We start from the raw sequence: 17,192 nt of genomic DNA, 5'->3' as shown, positions 1-17,192 counted from the left end.
ACCTTTTAAAGAGGAGCAACTGACTGAGACCTTTTAAAGAGGAACAACTGACTGAGACCTTTTAAAGAGGAACAACTGACTGAGACCTTTTAAAGAGGAACAACTGACTGAGACCTTTTAAAGAGGAACAACTGACTGAGACCTTTTAAAGAGGAACAACTGACTGAGACCTTTTAAAGAGGAGCAACTGACTGAGACCTTTTAAAGAGGAACAACTGACTGAGACCTTTTAAAGAGGAAACTGACTGAGACCTTTTAAAGAGGAACAACTGACTGAGACCTTTTAAAGAGGAACAACTGACTGAGACCTTTTAAAGAGGAACTGACTGACTTTTAAAGACCTGACTGAGACCTTTTTCAAGAGGAACAACTGACTGAGACCTTTTAAAGAGGAGCAACTGACTGAGACCTTTTAAAGAGGAGCAACTGACTGAGACAACTTTTTTAAAGAGGAACAGACCTTTTAAAGAGGACTGAGACCTTTTAAAGAGGAACAACTGACTGAGACCTTTTAAAGAGGAACAACTGAGACTTTTAAAGAGACCTTTGAGACCTAAAGAGGAACAACTGACTGAGACCTTTTAAAAGAGGAGAACTGACTGAGACCTTTTAAAGAGGAACAACTGACTGAGACCTTTTAAAGAGGAACAACTGACCTTGAGACCTTTGACTAAAGAGGAACAACTGACTGAGACCTTTTAAAGAGGAACAACTGACTGACCTTTTAAAGAGGAACAACTGACTGAGACCTTTAAAGAGGAACAACTGACAACTGAGAGACCTTTTAAAGAGGAACAACTGACTGAGACCTTTTAAAGAGGAACAACTGACTGAGACCTTTTAAAGAGGAACAACTGACTGAGACCTTTAAAGAGGAACAACTGACTGAGACCTTTTAAAGAGGAGCAACTGACTGAGACCTTTTAAAGAGGAGCAACTGACTGAGACCTTTTAAAGAGGAATAACTGAGGAAGCAACTGACTGAGACCTTTTAAAGAGGAGCAACTGACTGAGACCTTTTAAAGAGGAACAACTGACTGAGACCTTTTAAAGAGGAGCAACTGACTGAGACCTTTTAAAGAGGAACAACTGACTGAGACCTTTTAAAGAGGAACAACTGACTGAGACCTTTTAAAGAGGAACAACTGACTGAGACCTTTTAAAGAGGAACAACTGCACAGTGTGTTAGGTACAATAAGACTTGCCTTTCTCTTCTGCATGTTTAACCATCTATAGCCATATGATGACGTCTGTGGACTGCTTGTTTCTAATCACCAACTCCAATCTAAATGTCTGACTGACTTTAAACATGTGTTTTTCACTGTGCTGTATACTGTGGGGTAATTCCTTTGCTTCTGGCAGAGAGTTCTGGACGAACACAATGATGGATGCAAATCTTGTACAATCTGATGCACTATGGTATCCTATGTTTTTGATATAACACACTTCTTTTTAAATGGTAGGATTGTTTTCATAGGTAGATGACACTGGTCGCACACTATTTTCATACGTCGATTTGTATTGTGTACTGTGTGAGTATCCACTTATACAGAAGGAATGTGAGATTACTGACTGACTGAGTGGAATGGAGAAATGCCCACTGGTAGGTTAGATGTAATACTACGATGTACCACAGGGTGGCGCAGCATTCATGTAATACCACGATGTACCACAAGGCGGCGCAGCTATCTTAGAAACCACTACTGACTTCTTATTGGCATGCAGCGCAGTCACTTTAAACCACGTCACACCACTCGGGAGCATGGAGCCAAATTTAATATAATTTTGCACAAAATGATAACCTTGTTTATTACTGGTATTGCTTAGATAATTTGTAAGGTGTGTACTTTGGTCTTGTTTTGTGAAGTGTTGCTTTCCAATCACTTTGGGATTAGATGTTTTATTAACTGAATTCTTGTAAGAAAATAAAAAATGTGATTTTTGAATAATGTTTGTGGTGGTATTTTAATCTACTTTTATCTCACGGTGAAGTGGTTTGGTAATAAAGAAACACACGAAGCTTTGCAGTCAAAATATAACAGTTGTTGTTCGTTCTTGTTATTCAGGGTTTGTACTGGAGGAGAAGTCCGGGGCAGGAGAGCAGAGTGTAGTGAACAGGCACACTTTTTTATTCCGGTCCAACGAAAGAACAAAAGTACATAAATGTGACCAAACACGGAACAACAGACAACAAGTCTGGCGTGTAACAATAACCACATAACATAAAAACAATTTCACACAAAGACATGGAGGGGAACAGAGGACTAAATACATGCAGTGTGATTGGGGAATGAAAACCAGGTTTGTAGGGAACAAGACAAAACAAATGGACATATGAGAAATGGAGCGGCGATGGCTAGAAAGCCGATGACGTCGAACGAACGAGGAGAGGAGCCGACTTCGGAAGTCTTGACAGTTCTAGAAACGATGAAAAGTATTATCTCTCTGTCTCACACACACACACACACACACACACACACACACACACACACACACACAGTTATGATCCTGTCCCGTTTGCTACATTTCTACTTTTCCATTTTAGTCATTTAGCAGACGCTCTTATCCGGACAACTTAAAAGGGGCAATTAGGGTCAAATACATTACTCAAGGGCACATCGGCAGATTTTTCACCTAGTTGGTGAAGCCTGTAACTCTATTGGACTGGATGGTCCTTTAGTTGGCCTATAACTCTATTGGACTGGATGGTCCTTTAGTTGGCCTATAACTCTATTGGACTGGATGGTCCTTTAGTTGGCCTGTAACTCTATTGGACTGGATGGTCCTTTAGTTGGCCTGTAACTCTATTGGACTGGATGGTCCTTTAGTTGGCCTGTAACTCTATTGGACTGGATGGTCCTTTAGTTGGCCTGTAACTCTATGGATGGTCCTTTACTGGATGGTGGTCCTTTAGTTGGCCTATAACTCTATTGGACTGGATGGTCCTTTAGTTGGCCTGTAACTCTATTGGACTGGATGGTCCTTTAGTTGGCCTGTAACTCTATTGGACTGGATGGTCCTTTAGTTGGCCTATAACTCTATTGGACTGGATGGTCCTTTAGTTGGCCTATAATTGGACTGGATGGTCCTTTATTGGACTGGACTGGATGGTCCTTTAGTTGGCCTATAACTCTATTGGACTGGATGGTCCTTTAGTTGGCCTATAGCTCTATTGGACTGGATGGTCCTTTAGTTGGCCTATAACTCTATTGGACTGGATGGTCCTTTAGTTGGCCTATAACTCTATTGGACTGGATGGTCCTTTAGTTGGCCTATAACTCTATTGGACTGGATGGTCCTTTAGTTGGCCTATAACTCTATTGGACTGGATGGTCCTTTAGTTGGCCTATAACTCTATTGGACTGGATGGTCCTTTAGTTGGCCTATAACTCTATTGGACTGGATGGTCCTTTAGTTGGCCTAACTCTAACTCTTTATTGGAACTGGATGGTCCTTTAGTTGGCCTGTAACTCTATTGGACTGGATGGTCCTTTAGTTGGCCTATAACTCTATTGGACTGGATGGTCCTTTAGTTGGCCTGTAACTCTATTGGACTGGATGGTCCTTTAGTTGGCCTGTAACTCTATTGGACTGGATGGTCCTTTAGTTGGCCTATAACTCTATTGGACTGGATGGTCCTTTAGTTGGCCTATAACTCTATTGGACTGGATGGTCCTTTAGTTGGCCTATAACTCTATTGGACTGGATGGTCCTTTAGTTGGCCTATAACTCTATTGGACTGGATGGTCCTTTAGTTGGCCTATAGCTCTATTGGACTGGATCGTCCTTTAGTTGGCCTGTAACTCTATTGGACTGGATGGTCCTTTAGTTGGCCTATAACTCTATTGGACTGGATCGTCCTTTAGTTGGCCTGTAACTCTATTGGACTGGATGGTCCTTTAGTTGGCCTATAACTCTATTGGACTGGATGGTCCTTTAGTTTGCCTATAGCTCTATTGGACTGGATGGTCCTTTAGTTGGCCTATAGCTCTATTGGACTGGATGGTCCTTTAGTTGGCCTGTAACTCTATTGGACTGGATGGTCCTTTAGTTGGCCTATAACTCTATTGGACTGGATGTTCCTTTAGTTGGCCTATAACTCTATTGGACTGGATGGTCCTTTAGTTGGCCTATAACTCTATTGGACTGGATGGTCCTTTAGTTGGCCTATAACTCTATTGGACTGGATGGTCCTTTAGTTGGCCTGTAACTCTATTGGACTGGATGGTCCTTTAGTTGGCCTATAGCTCTATTGGACTGGATCGTCCTTTAGTTGGCCTGTAACTCTATTGGACTGGATGGTCCTTTAGTTGGCCTGTAACTCTATTGGACTGGATGGTCCTTTAGTTGGCCTATAGCTCTATTGGACTGGATCGTCCTTTAGTTGGCCTGTAACTCTATTGGACTGGATGGTCCTTTAGTTGGCCTATAACTCTATTGGACTGGATGGTCTGTTCCTCACAAGATGATGATTATCCAGAAATCTTTTTCTTAATATTTCAACTCAGATGTTGAGCAGACCATACCAGTGCCTCTACCAGTCCCTCTACCAGTGCCCCTACCAGTGCCCCTACCAGTGCCTCTTCCAGTGCCCCTACCAGTGCCCCTACCAGTGCCCCTACCAGTGCCCCTACCAGTCCCTCTACCAGTGCCTCTACCAGTGCCCCTACCAGTCCCAAAAGAGAGTCATCTTCAGGGACCCATCCATGCCCATAACCAATCATAACCTATCTAACAATAATTGCATCTTTTAGTCAGATTTTACAAAGTTAACAGTCAATTACATTTAGTCTTGTGGCAACAAGACCCAGGCAAATCCAGGATTGCCGTGCAGACCTAATAAGGAAAACAAATATGAACAACATGCAACGATTTCAAAAGATTTGACTGAGTTACAGTTCATTGAAGGAAATCAGTCAATTGAAATCAGTATCTGGTGTGATCAGAAAACCGGTCAGTATCTGGTGTGATCAGAAAACCGGTCAGTATCTGGTGTGATCAGAAAACCGGTCAGTATCTGGTGTGATCAGAAAACCGGTCAGTATCTGGTGTGATCAGAAAACCGGTCAGTATCTGGTGTGATCAGAAAACCGGTCAGTATCTGGTGTGATCAGAAAACCGGTCAGTATCTGGTGTGATCAGAAAACCGGTCAGTATCTGGTGTGATCAGAAAACCGGTCAGTATCTGGTGTGATCAGAAAACCAGTCAGTATCTGGTGTGACCACCATTTGTCTCATGCAGCGTGACACGTCTCCTTCACATTGAGTTGATCAGGCTGTTGATTGTGGAATGTTGTCCCACTCCTCTTCAATGGCTGCGCCAAGTTGCTGGATATTGGGCAGGAACTGGAACACGCTGTTGTACACGTTTATCCGGAGCATCCCAAACATGCTCAATGGGTGACATGTCTGGTGAGTATGCAGGCCATGGAAGAACTGGGACATTTTCAGCTTCCAGTAATTGTGTACAGATCCTTGCAACATGGGACCGTTCATTATCATGCTGAAACATGAGGTGATGGAGGATGAATGGCCCGACAATGGGCCTCAGGATCTCGTCACGGTATCTCATGACATCAGCAAATGGCTCGCCCACACAATGACATAAGTCTGCCATCTGCCCGGTACAGTCGAAACCGGGATTCATCTGTGGAGAGCACACTTCTCCAGTCAAGACCCTGGTGAGGATGACGAGCACGCAGATGAGCTTCCCTGAGACGGTTTCTGACAGTTTGTGCAGAAATTATACGTAGGTGCAAACCCACAGGTTCATCAGCTGTCCGGGTGGCTGGTCTCAGGTGATCTCGCAAGTGAACAAGCCGGATGTGGAGGTCCTGGGCTGGCAAATTCTCTAAAATGACAATGGAGGCAGCTTATGGCAGAGAAATGAACATTTGATTCTCTAGCAACTTCTCTGGTGGACATTCCTGCAGTCAGCATGCCAATTGCACACTCCCCTCAAAACTTGAGACATCTGTGGCCATTGTGTTGTGTGACAAAACTTTACATTTTAGTGGCTTGTTATTTTCCCCAGGACAAGGTGCGCCTGAGTAATGATCACGCTGTTTAAACAGCTTCTTGATATGCCTCACCTGTCAGGTGGATGGATTATCTTGGCAAAGGAGAAATGCTCACTAACAGCGATGTATCATTTGTGCCCCAAAATTGAGAGAAAAAAAGCATTTTAATTCTCTATGGAAAAATGTCTGGGGATCTTTTATTTCAGCTTCTGAAACATGGGACCAACACTTACATGTTGTGTTTTCTATTTTGGTTCAGTATATAATGCATGACAATACCATTCCCCCTCTCTTCTCCTTCCTCTGTTCTGAGGAGTGAAAGGAGATCCGGCCAGCAGCCGAGGCAGGGTCATAGGGGTATGTTATTCTAAACCGAAGCACCGAGTGCTCCGGCAGAAAATAGTCCCTTCGGAATGTGTATCTTTCACACTCAAACAATTGTTGTATTAGACCAGGTTTAATGTCTTCGACCGGGAACAAGTGTCTTGACCTATCGGTTGCGTGATTTTATCAGCCACCGTAGCGATTTCGAATGTGTTGAAATCCGCTGGACGAGAGAGGCTGCATGTAATCAAGTCCAACAATAGGCAGCAGAGAAAGAGACGGAGGGGAAGGAGAGAAGGTACAGGAGGGGGAGGGTTGGCATGTTCTGCTCCCGGGGCGGAAGGAGACGTTGCGCTCAGGCAGGAGAATGAATCGCAGCGCCACCGAGCCTGGAACCTCCGACGTAGTAGAATGGAGCTGAGAAGAATCACAGTTACATTGTAGCCAGAAACAAACCCCTCCGACGTAGTAGAATGGAACTGAGAATAATCACAGTTACATTGTAGCCAGAAACAAACCCCCGAATATTGTTCCAATATAACAGTTCCGTCGGAGGAATAGAAACACAGCGATGCGGACCAGGCGCTGAACAGGAGCGGCCGGGGTGAGAACAAGGCAGAAAGATGGGCGCCGTGCTACGGACTGTGTTGTTGTGTAGTTTTTCTTTACTAATAAGAGGTGAGTTTTGATCTTTTTGTTTGTTTTATTTATTTTTCCTTCCGTGGAAAGTTTGTGTGGTGTTAGGGGTGTATGGTTTCCAGATTTGGGGCTCTTTCTTTACAATGGCCTCGTTTGCTCATTAGTGGGGCCCAGTGAAGGGGATGTGATTTACTCATCATCAAGGAGTAACTAGCTAACGTTAGCAGGATGGCTAACTACAACACAGTGGTTTCCCCACAGCTACCTGTATCTCCTGTAACTAGCTAACTACAACACAGTGGTTTTCCCCACAGCTACCTGTATCTCCTGTAACTAGCTAACTACAACACAGTGGTTTCCCCACAGCTACCTGTATCTCCTGTAACTAGCTATCTACAACAGTGTTTTCCCCACAGCTCCTTGCTACCTGTATCTCCTGTAACTAGCTAACTACAACAGTGTTTTCCCCACAGCTCCTTGCTACCTATATCTCCTGTAACTAGCTATCTACAACAGTGTTTTCCCCACAGCTCCTGCTACCTATATCTCCTGTAACTAGCTATCTACAACAGTGTTTTCCCCACAGCTCCTTGCTACCTATATCTCCTGTAACTAGCTATCTACAACAGTGTTTTCCCCACAGCTCCTTGCTACCTAGTAACTAGCTATCTACAACAGTGTTTTCCCCACAGCTACCTATATCTCCTGTAACTAGCTATCTACAACAGTGTTTTCCCCACAGCTCCTTGCTACCTATATCTCCTGTAACTAGCTATCTACAACAGTGTTTTCCCCACAGCTCCTTGCTACCTATATCTCCTGTAACTAGCTATCTACAACAGTGTTTTCCCCACAGCTCATTGCTACCTATATCTCCTGTAACTAGCTATCTACAACATTGTTTTCCCCACAGCTCCTTGCTACCTATATCTCCTGTAACTAGCTATCTACAACAGTGTTTTCCCCACAGCTCCTTGCTACCTATATCTCCTGTAACTAGCTATCTACAACAGTGTTTTCCCCACAGCTCCTTGCTACCTATATCTCCTGTAACTAGCTATCTACAACAGTGTTTTCCCCACAGCTCCTTGCTACCTATATCTCCTGTAACCAACTAGCCTTTTTTCCCACTGTTTTTTTGGTTTGTAACATTTTAGTTAAGTTAAGCAGCGATTTTATTTTTTATTTTTACTAGTTGTTTGTAGTATTTCCACACCTGTTTAAGCCACGGCAGGTATTTTCTACAGTTACTGTTGTGATTTAGTTGAACTACCTTTGCCATCCAGAGAGACACCCTGATACCTAGCTAAGTCTGCTAGCTACGCTGGCTAACAATAATGTCGACTGCATATGTTCCATTTAAAAGGTGCCTCCACAGACAAGACTCATTTGTTAAGAGTAACTAACAACTAATTGCAAGTGAATGATATAAAAGTAGCTAACTGGTTAGAACATGACACTGCATGGACCACATGAGAACAGAGGACGTTCATTTGGCGTGGCGTTCATAACCTTTTGGACAACATTCTACAAAGTGTTGTAAGTAACTAGGCTAATGTGGATTGTAGTTCTCTAACCAGCTATACACCAATACGTCAAGGCCTATTCGCTCTTTAAATATTAGTTTTCCACTGCTTGGTGGCTGTGTAAACATCTGTTCAAATAATCATGGATTCCTTGTTCACACAATCTGCAACAGCAGCTTAATCTGGACTGGGTTTCATTCTCACATACACCTCATTCAATCTGGACTGGGTTTCATTCACACAATCTGCAACAGCAGCTTAATCTGGACTGGGTTTCATTCACACAATCTGCAACAGCAGCTTAATCTGGACTGGGTGTCATTCTCACATACACCTCATTCAATCTGGACTAGGTTTCATTCTCACATACACCTCATTCAATCTGGACTGGGTGTCATTCTCACATACACCTCGTTCAATCTGGACTAGGTTTCATTCTCACATACACCTAAGGTCTCTTTCTAGTAGGGTAAGGCACGTGAGGTCACTGTGTTGCACTATGGAGGGGAAGTATCTCTCCCAGCAGTCACACCCATCATATCTTTGGCTTTCCCTGCGTTTTGATTGAAAGGGTTTAAAATCGCCTAGGAGATGGAAATGTAGACGTTAGTTTATTCAAGGCTTTGGTAGAATCAGATCAGACAGGGTCTAACTACCACACCGGTGTGAAGACGATTCAGTTTGCTACTGCCGTTCAGTGAAGTAAGTGCACTTCCTATTCAGTTGGCTACTGCCGTTCAGTGACGTTAGTGCACTTCCTATTCAGTTGGCTACTGCCGTTCAGTGACGTTAGTGCACTTCCTATTCAGTTGGCTACTGCCGTTCAGTGACGTTAGTGCACTTCCTATTCAGTTGGCTACTGCCGTTCAGTGACGTTAGTGCACTTCCTATTCAGTTGGCTACTGCCGTTCAGTGACGTTAGTGCACTTCCTATTCAGTTGGCTACTGCAGTGACGTTCACTTCCTATTCAGTTGGCTACTGCGTTCAGTGACGTTAGTGCACTTCCTATTCAGTTTGATACTGCCGTTCTGTGACGTTAGTGCACTTCCTATTCAGTTTGAAACTGCCGTTCAGTGACGTTAGTGCACTTCCTATTCAGTTGGCTACTGCCGTTCAGTGACGTTAGTGCACTTCCTATTCAGTTGGCTACTGCCGTTCAGTGACGTTAGTGCACTTCCTATTCAGTTGGCTACTGCCGTTCAGTGACGTTAGTGCACTTCCTATTCAGTTGGCTACTGCCGTTCAGTGACGTTAGTGTACTTGGCATAGCTAGACTATCATTGGGAAATAGGTTTATCACCGTGTACTCTGAAACTAGTCTTCAGACACTATGTGATGAGAATGTTTTCAGTCTAGTCTGGGTGGCATTGAATTCAGTGGTTCCCAAATGGCCCCCTATTCCCTATAATAGTCCGCTACCTTGGACCCGGGCCCATAGGCTGCATCCCAAATGATTCCCTATAATAGTCCACTACCTTGGACCCGGGCCCATAGGCTGCATCCCAAATGATTCCCTAAAATAGTCCGCTACCTTGGACCCGGGCCCATAGGCTGCATCCCAAATGATTCCCTATAATAGTCCACTACCTTGGACCCGGGCCCATAGGCTGCATCCCAAATGATTCCCTAAAATAGTCCGCTACCTTGGACCCAGGCCCATAGGCTGCATCCCAAATGACTCTATTCCCTTTAATAGTCCACTACCTTGGACCCATAGGATGCATCCCAAATGACCCCTATATTCCCTATAATAGTCCACTACCTTGGACCCGGACCCGGGCCCATAGGCGGCATCCCAAATGACCCTATTCCCTATAATAGTCCACTACCTTGGACCCATAGGCTGCATCCCAAATGATTCCCTTAATAGTCCACTACCTTGGACCCGGCCCATAGGCTGCATCCCGAATGACTCTATTCCCGATGTGATTTTGATAGTGGTAGTCACGTCTGAGTAGTATTGAGCAGTAATACTGGCTACAGTAGGCTAGACCCTCTCGCTCGCCATCTGGCAGCCATATTGGATGACGTGGATGAAAGGAAAAGTGGTTCAACTTCCATTCAACTGTTCTCAGAAATCACGGGTGTTTTTGGATCGGGGAGGACTGGCGTGTTTGGATCAGAAAAGCACTGGTCTCAAGACAACATGGAGGATAACTAAAGTTTGGACCTTGTTCAGAGACATTTCAGTCTGAAGTACAAGCTGCCTCTGTTTGTAGTGTTATATCCCTGTAGAGGCCGGGGGGGCCGGGGGGGTCCCTGTAGAGGCCGGGGTGTCCCTGTAGAGGCCGGGGTCCCTACAGAGAGGAATAGATCCAGCTCTTAACCAAATGAAGTTAAACGTTTCTCCTTGGTTGGTTGATGTTGAAACAGACAGTGGTTGTTGAATCTGACTCGTCTGGCCCCCGGCTGACTTGGCCGTCTGGCCCCCGGCTGACTTGGCCGTCTAACCCCCGGCTGACTTGGCCCCCGGCTGTCTTGGCTGTGTGGCCCCGGCTGACTTGGCCCCGGCTGTCTGGAACCCGGCTGGCCCCGGCTGTCTGGAACCCGGCTGACTTGGCCGTGTGGCCCCGGCTGACTTGGCCCCCGGCCGACTTGGCTGTCTGGCCCCCGGCTGTCTGGCCCCGGCTGTCTGGCCCCGGCTGTGTGGCCCCGGCTGACTGGCCCCCGGCTGACTTGGCCGTCTGGCCCCGGCTGTGTGGCCGTCTGGCTGACTTGGCTGTGTGGCCCCCGGCCGTGTGGCCCCCGGCCGTGTGGCCGTCTGGCTGACTTGGCTGTGTGGCCCCCGGCCGTGTGGCCCCCGGCCGTCTGGCCCCCGGCTGACTTGGGCCCTTCAGATAGCCAACCATTTCTACTGGTGTTAAAAAAAACTGGCCTGGCCCCTGGCTGTGTGGCCGTCTGGCCCCCGGCTGTGTGGCCGTCTGGCCCCCGGCTGTGTGGCCGTCTGGCCCCCGGCCGTGTGGCCCCGGCTGTGTGGCCCCCGGCTGTGTGGCCCCTGGCTGACTTGGCTGTCTGGCCCCCGGCTGTCTGGCCCCCGGCCGTGTGGCCCCGGCTGTGTGGCCCCCGGCTGACTTGGGCCCTGCAGATAGCCAACCATTTCTACTGGTGTTAAAAAAAACTTACTGCAAAGTTACTGTCAACAACAACGAATCATTTTGTTTTTAAGTGTCCTGAAGATGCACGTTCCCCTCTATTTGCTCTTGTCATAGTGTATCAGTGTTGTCGGACTTCAGTGAGCTGCCCCGTGTTCTGACCCCCCCCCAAGTCAGTCAGTCAGAAGCACATAGTCTGAGGCACGGAGCTGCAGTTTGACCTTGGCCTTTGTCCCAAATGGACACCTATTCCCTCTAGTGCACTACTTTTGAACACAGCCCAGGCACTAGTGCACCATGATAGGGAATAGGGGGTCACTTGGGAAGAAGCCTTCAGCGATACGCTCGCAAGTGGTGGTTGTTGGGGTACGTTGGCATGTGGTGGTAGTCACCAGTTTTCAGATTGGGCTGGCAGGTTCCTCTTCTCTCTGGGGGGGGGGCAACCCATACCAACTGAGACCTCTAGTTGTAGTCATATAGTCTCTGTCCTCGTCTCTCTGGGGGATACTGTAGAAGGGGTATTGTAGTAGGAGTGTTGTAGTATTGTAGTAGGGGTGTTGTAGTATTGTAGTAGGGGTGTTGACCCCTCCCCCACCAGGTGTACCCCTCCTGCTCTATGTACTGTAGGGGTGTTGTGTGTTGTAGGGGTACTGTAGGGGTGTTGTAGGACTGTATAGTATTTCTGTCTGACCCTACCCCCTCCCCCACCAGGTGTACCCCTCCTGCTCTATGTACTGTATAGTATTTCTGTCTGACCCTACCCCCTCCCCCTCCAGGTGTACCCCTCCTGCTCTATGCCAACAGACGGGACCTGCGGCTGGTGGATGCGGCCCACGGCAGGGCCAACGCCACGGTGGTGGTGGGCGGTCTGGAGGACGCCGCCGCTGTGGACTACGTATACGCTCAGGGTTTGGTCTACTGGAGTGACGTCAGCGAGGAGGCAATCAAATGCACCACCTTCAACCAATCAGGGCCCGGCTCGGCGGCGGCCGCCCAGACGGTGGTTGTATCGGGGCTGGCGTCCCCGGACGGCCTGGCCTGTGACTGGTTAGGCAGGAAGCTGTACTGGACAGACTCCGAGACCAATCGGATAGAGGTGGCCGAGCTGGATGGATCATTACGGAGAGTTCTCTTCTGGCAGGACCTGGACCAGCCCCGAGCCATCTCTCTGGACCCGGGGAGGGGGTGAGGACCTGACACCTGTAGTAAAGTAGTGCTCAGTAGAACTACCTGGACCTGGCTTTGACTGGGGGGAGGGCGGACCAAGGTTCCTAAAACCAAGAGCTTCACCCTCGTATCCATCCGTCTGGAGGATACTAGAACATTAGGGGACAGGCTGGAGGATACTAGAACGTTAGGGGACAGGCTGGAGGATACTAGAACGTTAGGGGATAGTACAGGCTGGAGGATACTAGAACGTTAGGGGACAGGCTGGAGGATACTAGAACGCTAGGGGACAGTTCAGGCTGGAGGATACTAGAACGTTAGGGGACAGTACAGGCTGGAGGATACTAGAACGTTAGGGGACAGTTCAGGCTGGAGGATACTAGAACGTTAGGGGACAGGCTGGAGGATACTAGAACGTTAGGGGACAGTTCAGGCTGGAGGATACTAGAACGTTAGGGGACAGTACAGGCTGGAGGATACTAGAACGTTAGGGGATAGTACAGGCTGGAGGATACTAGAACGTTAGGGGATAGTACAGGCTGGAGGATACTAGAACGTTAGGGGACAGGCTGGAGGATACTAGAACGCTAGGGGACAGTTCAGGCTGGAGGATACTAGAACGTTAGGGGACAGTACAGGCTGGAGGATACTAGAACGTTAGGGGACAGTTCAGGCTGGAGGATACTAGAACGTTAGGGGACAGTTCAGGCTGGAGGATACTAGAACGTTAGGGGACAGTTCAGGCTGGAGGATACTAGAACGTTAGGGGACAGGCTGGAGGATACTAGAACGTTAAAATCAAATCAAATTTTATTTGTCACATACACATGGTTAGCAGATGTTAATGCGAGTGTAGCGATAATGCTTGTGCTTCTAGTTCCGACAATGCAGTAATAACGAACAAGTAATCTAACTAACAATTCCAAAAAAAAAACTACTGTCTTATACACAGTGTAAGGGGATAAAGAATATGTACATAAGGATATATGAATGAGTGATGGTACAGAGCAGCATAGGCAAGATACGGTAGATGATATCGAGTACAGTATATACATATGAGATGAGTATGTAAACCAAGTGGCATAGTTAAAGTGGCTAGTGATACATGTATTACATAAGGATGCAGTCGATGATATAGAGTACAGTATCTACGTATGCATATGAGATGAATAATGTAGGGTAAGTAACATTATATAAGGTAGCATTGTTTAAAGTGGCTAGTGATATATTTACATCATTTCCCATCAATTCCCATTATTAAAGTGGCTGGAGTAGAGTCAGTGTCATTGACAGTGTGTTGGCAGTAGCCACTCAATGTTAGTGGTGGCTGTTTAACAGTCTGATGGCCTTGAGATAGAAGCTGTTTTTCAGTCTCTCGGTCCCAGCTTTGATGCACCTGTACTGACCTCGCCTTCTGGATGACAGCGGGGTGAACAGGCAGTGGCTCGGGTGGTTGATGTCCTTGATGATCTTTATGGCCTTCCTGTAGCATCGTGTGGTGTAGGTGTCCTGGAGGGCAGGTAGTTTGCCCCCGGTGATGCGTTGTGCAGACCTCACTACCCTCTGGAGAGCCTTACGGTTGAGGGCGGTGCAGTTGCCATACCAGGCGGTGATACAGCCCGCCAGGATGCTCTCGATTGTGCATCTGTAGAAGTTTGTGAGTGCTTTTGGTGACAAGCCGAATTTCTTCAGCCTCCTGAGGTTGAAGAGGCGCTGCTGCGCCTTCCTCACGATGCTGTCTGTGTGAGTGGACCAATTCAGTTTGTCTGTGATGTGTATGCCGAGGAACTTAAAACTTGCTACCCTCTCCACTACTGTTCCATCGATGTGGATGGGGGTGTTCCCTCTGCTGTTTCCTGAAGTCCACAATCATCTCCTTAGTTTTGTTGACGTTGAGTGTGAGGTTATTTTCCTGACACCACACTCCGAGGGCCCTCACCTCCTCCCTGTAGGCCGTCTCGTCGTTGTTGGTAATCAAGCCTACCACTGTTGTGTCGTCCGCAAACTTGATGATTGAGTTGGAGGCGTGCATGGCCACGCAGTCGTGGGTGAACAGGGAGTACAGGAGAGGGCTCAGAACGCACCCTTGTGGGGCCCCAGTGTTGAGGATCAGCGGGGAGGAGATGTTGTTGCCTACCCTCACCACCTGGGGGCGGCCCGTCAGGAAGTCCAGTACCCAGTTGCACAGGGCGGGGTCGAGACCCAGGGTCTCGAGCTTGATGACGAGCTTGGAGGGTACTATGGTGTTGAATGCCGAGCTGTAGTCGATGAACAGCATTCTCACATAGGTATTCCTCTTGTCCAGATGGGTTAGGGCAGTGTGCAGTGTGGTTGAGATTGCATCGTCTGTGGACCTATTTGGGCGGTAAGCAAATTGGAGTGGGTCAAGGGTGTCAGGTAGGGTGGAGGTGATATGGTCCTTGACTAGTCTCTCAAAGCACTTCATGATGACGGATGTGAGTGCTACGGGCGGTAGTCGTTTAGCTCAGTTACCTTAGCTTTCTTGGGAACAGGAACAATGGTGGCCCTCTTGAAGCATGTGGGAACAGCAGACTGGTATAGGGATTGATTGAATATGTCCGTAAACACACCGGCCAGCTGGTCTGCGCATGCTCTGAGGGCGCGGCTGGGGATGCCGTCTGGGCCTGCAGCCTTGCGAGGGTTAACACGTTTAAATGTCTTACTCACTTCGGCTGCAGTGAAGGAGAGACCGCATGTTTCCGTTGCAGGCCGTGTCAGTGGCACTGTATTGTCCTCAAAGCGGGCAAAAAGTTATTTAGTCTGCCTGGGAGCAAGACATCCTGGTCCGTGACTGGGCTGGGTTTCTTCCTGTAGTCCGTGATTGACTGTAGACCCTGCCACATACCTCTTGTGTCTGAGCCGTTGAATTGAGATTCTACTTTGTCTCTGTACTGGCGCTTAGCTTGTTTGATAGCCTTGCGGAGGGAATAGCTGCACTGTTTGTATTCAGTCATGTTACCAGACACCTTGCCCTGATTAAAAGCAGTGGTTCCTGCCTTCAGTTTCACACGAATGCTGCCATCAATCCACGGTTTCTGGTTAGGGAATGTTTTAATCGTTGCTATGGGAACGACATCTTCAACGCACGTTCTAATGAACTCGCACACCGTATCAGCGTATTCGTCAATGTTGTTGTCTGACGCAATACGAAACATCTCCCAGTCCTCGTGATGGAAGCAGTCTTGGAGTGTGGAGTCAGCTTGGTCGGACCAGCGTTGGACAGACCTCAGCGTGGGAGCTTCTTGTTTTAGTTTCTGTCTGTAGGCAGGGATCAACAAAATGGAGTCGTGGTCAGCTTTTCCGAAAGGGGGCGGGGCAGGGGGCCTTATATGCGTCGCGGAAGTTAGAGTAACAATGATCCAGGGTCTTTCCACCCCTGGTTGCGCAATCGATATGCTGATAAAATTTAGGGAGTCTTGTTTTCAGATTAGCCTTGTTAAAATCCCCAGCTACAATGAATGCAGCCTCCGGATAAATCGTTTCCAGTTTGCAGAGAGTTAAATAAAGTTCGTTCAGAGCCATCGATGTGTCTGCTTGGGGGGGATATATACGGCTGTGATTATAATCGAAGAGAATTCTCTTGGTAGATAATGCGGTCTACATTTGATTGTGAGGAATTCTAAATCAGGTGAACAGAAGGATTTGAGTTCCTGTATGTTTCTTTCATCACACCATGTCACGTTGGCCATAAGACATACGCCCCCGCCCGTCTTCTTACCAGAAAGATGTTTGTTTCTGTCGGCGCGATGCGTGGAGGAACCCGCTGGCTGCACCGCTTCGGATTGCGTCTCTCCAGTTAGCCATGTTTCCGTGAAGCAAAGAACGTTACAGTCTCTGATGTCCCTCTGGAATGCTACCCTTGCTCGGATTTCATCAACCTTGTTGTCAAGAGACTGCACATTGGCAAGAAGAATGCTAGGAGTGGTGCACGATGTGCCCGTCTCCGGAGTCTGACCAGAAGACCGCTTCGTTTCCCTCTTTTTCTGAGTCGTTTTTTTTTTTTTTGGTCGCTGCATGTGATCCACTCGGTTACACTGGTTGTAAGGCAGAACACAGGATCCCCATCGCGAAAAACATATTCTTGGTCGTACTGATGGTGAGTTGACGCTGATCTTATATTCAGTAGTTCTTCTCGGCTGTATGTAAAGAAACCTAAGATGACCTGGGGTACTAGTGTAAGAAATAACACGTAAAAAAACAAAAAACTGCATAGTTTCCTAGGAACGCGAAGCGAGGCGGCCATCTCTGTCGGCGCCGGAAGTACAAGCATTCTCACATAGGTATTCCTCTTGTCCAGATGGGTTAGGGCAGTGTGCAGTGTGGTTGAGATTGCAGGGGACAGGCTGGAGGATACTAGAACGTTAGGGGACAGTTCAGGCTGGAGGATACTAGAACGTTAGGG

The 17,192-nt window shown here is 47.4% G+C and overlaps 1 protein-coding gene and 1 long non-coding RNA gene across 3 annotated transcripts in view; one reads left to right on the top strand and one right to left on the bottom strand.

Moving 5' to 3' along the window:
- Positions 1 to 244: 244 nt before the first annotated feature.
- Positions 245 to 1,938, bottom strand: LOC121844577. 2 transcript variants are annotated; one of them, XR_006082049.1, is made up of 3 exons: positions 989 to 1,938; positions 810 to 865; positions 245 to 308 (listed from the first exon to the last, which is right to left on the bottom strand). It is a non-coding gene; the product is annotated as an uncharacterized LOC121844577 (long non-coding RNA). The 2 variants fall into 2 exon arrangements; XR_006082050.1 differs by lacking the exon at positions 245 to 308 and adding an exon at positions 728 to 749 and having other exon boundaries at positions 782 to 948.
- Positions 1,939 to 6,390: 4,452 nt separating this feature from the next.
- The window catches only part of LOC112236153 (low-density lipoprotein receptor-related protein 6), a gene marked incomplete at its 3' end in the record, with an annotated part of 52,729 nt that continues 41,927 nt past the window's right edge, over positions 6,391 to 17,192 (top strand). The window contains 2 exon segments of the mRNA XM_042314847.1: positions 6,391 to 7,022; positions 12,379 to 12,787. Of these exon segments, the coding sequence (XP_042170781.1) occupies positions 6,968 to 7,022; positions 12,379 to 12,787 (464 nt within the window).

The sequence above is a fragment of the Oncorhynchus tshawytscha genome, unplaced genomic scaffold (genome assembly GCF_018296145.1).
Source record: "Oncorhynchus tshawytscha isolate Ot180627B unplaced genomic scaffold, Otsh_v2.0 Un_contig_1172_pilon_pilon, whole genome shotgun sequence".
Lineage (NCBI taxonomy): Eukaryota > Metazoa > Chordata > Actinopteri > Salmoniformes > Salmonidae > Oncorhynchus > Oncorhynchus tshawytscha.
Note: the sequence above shows the minus strand (reverse complement) of the source record. Positions and strands in the feature narration are given on the sequence as shown.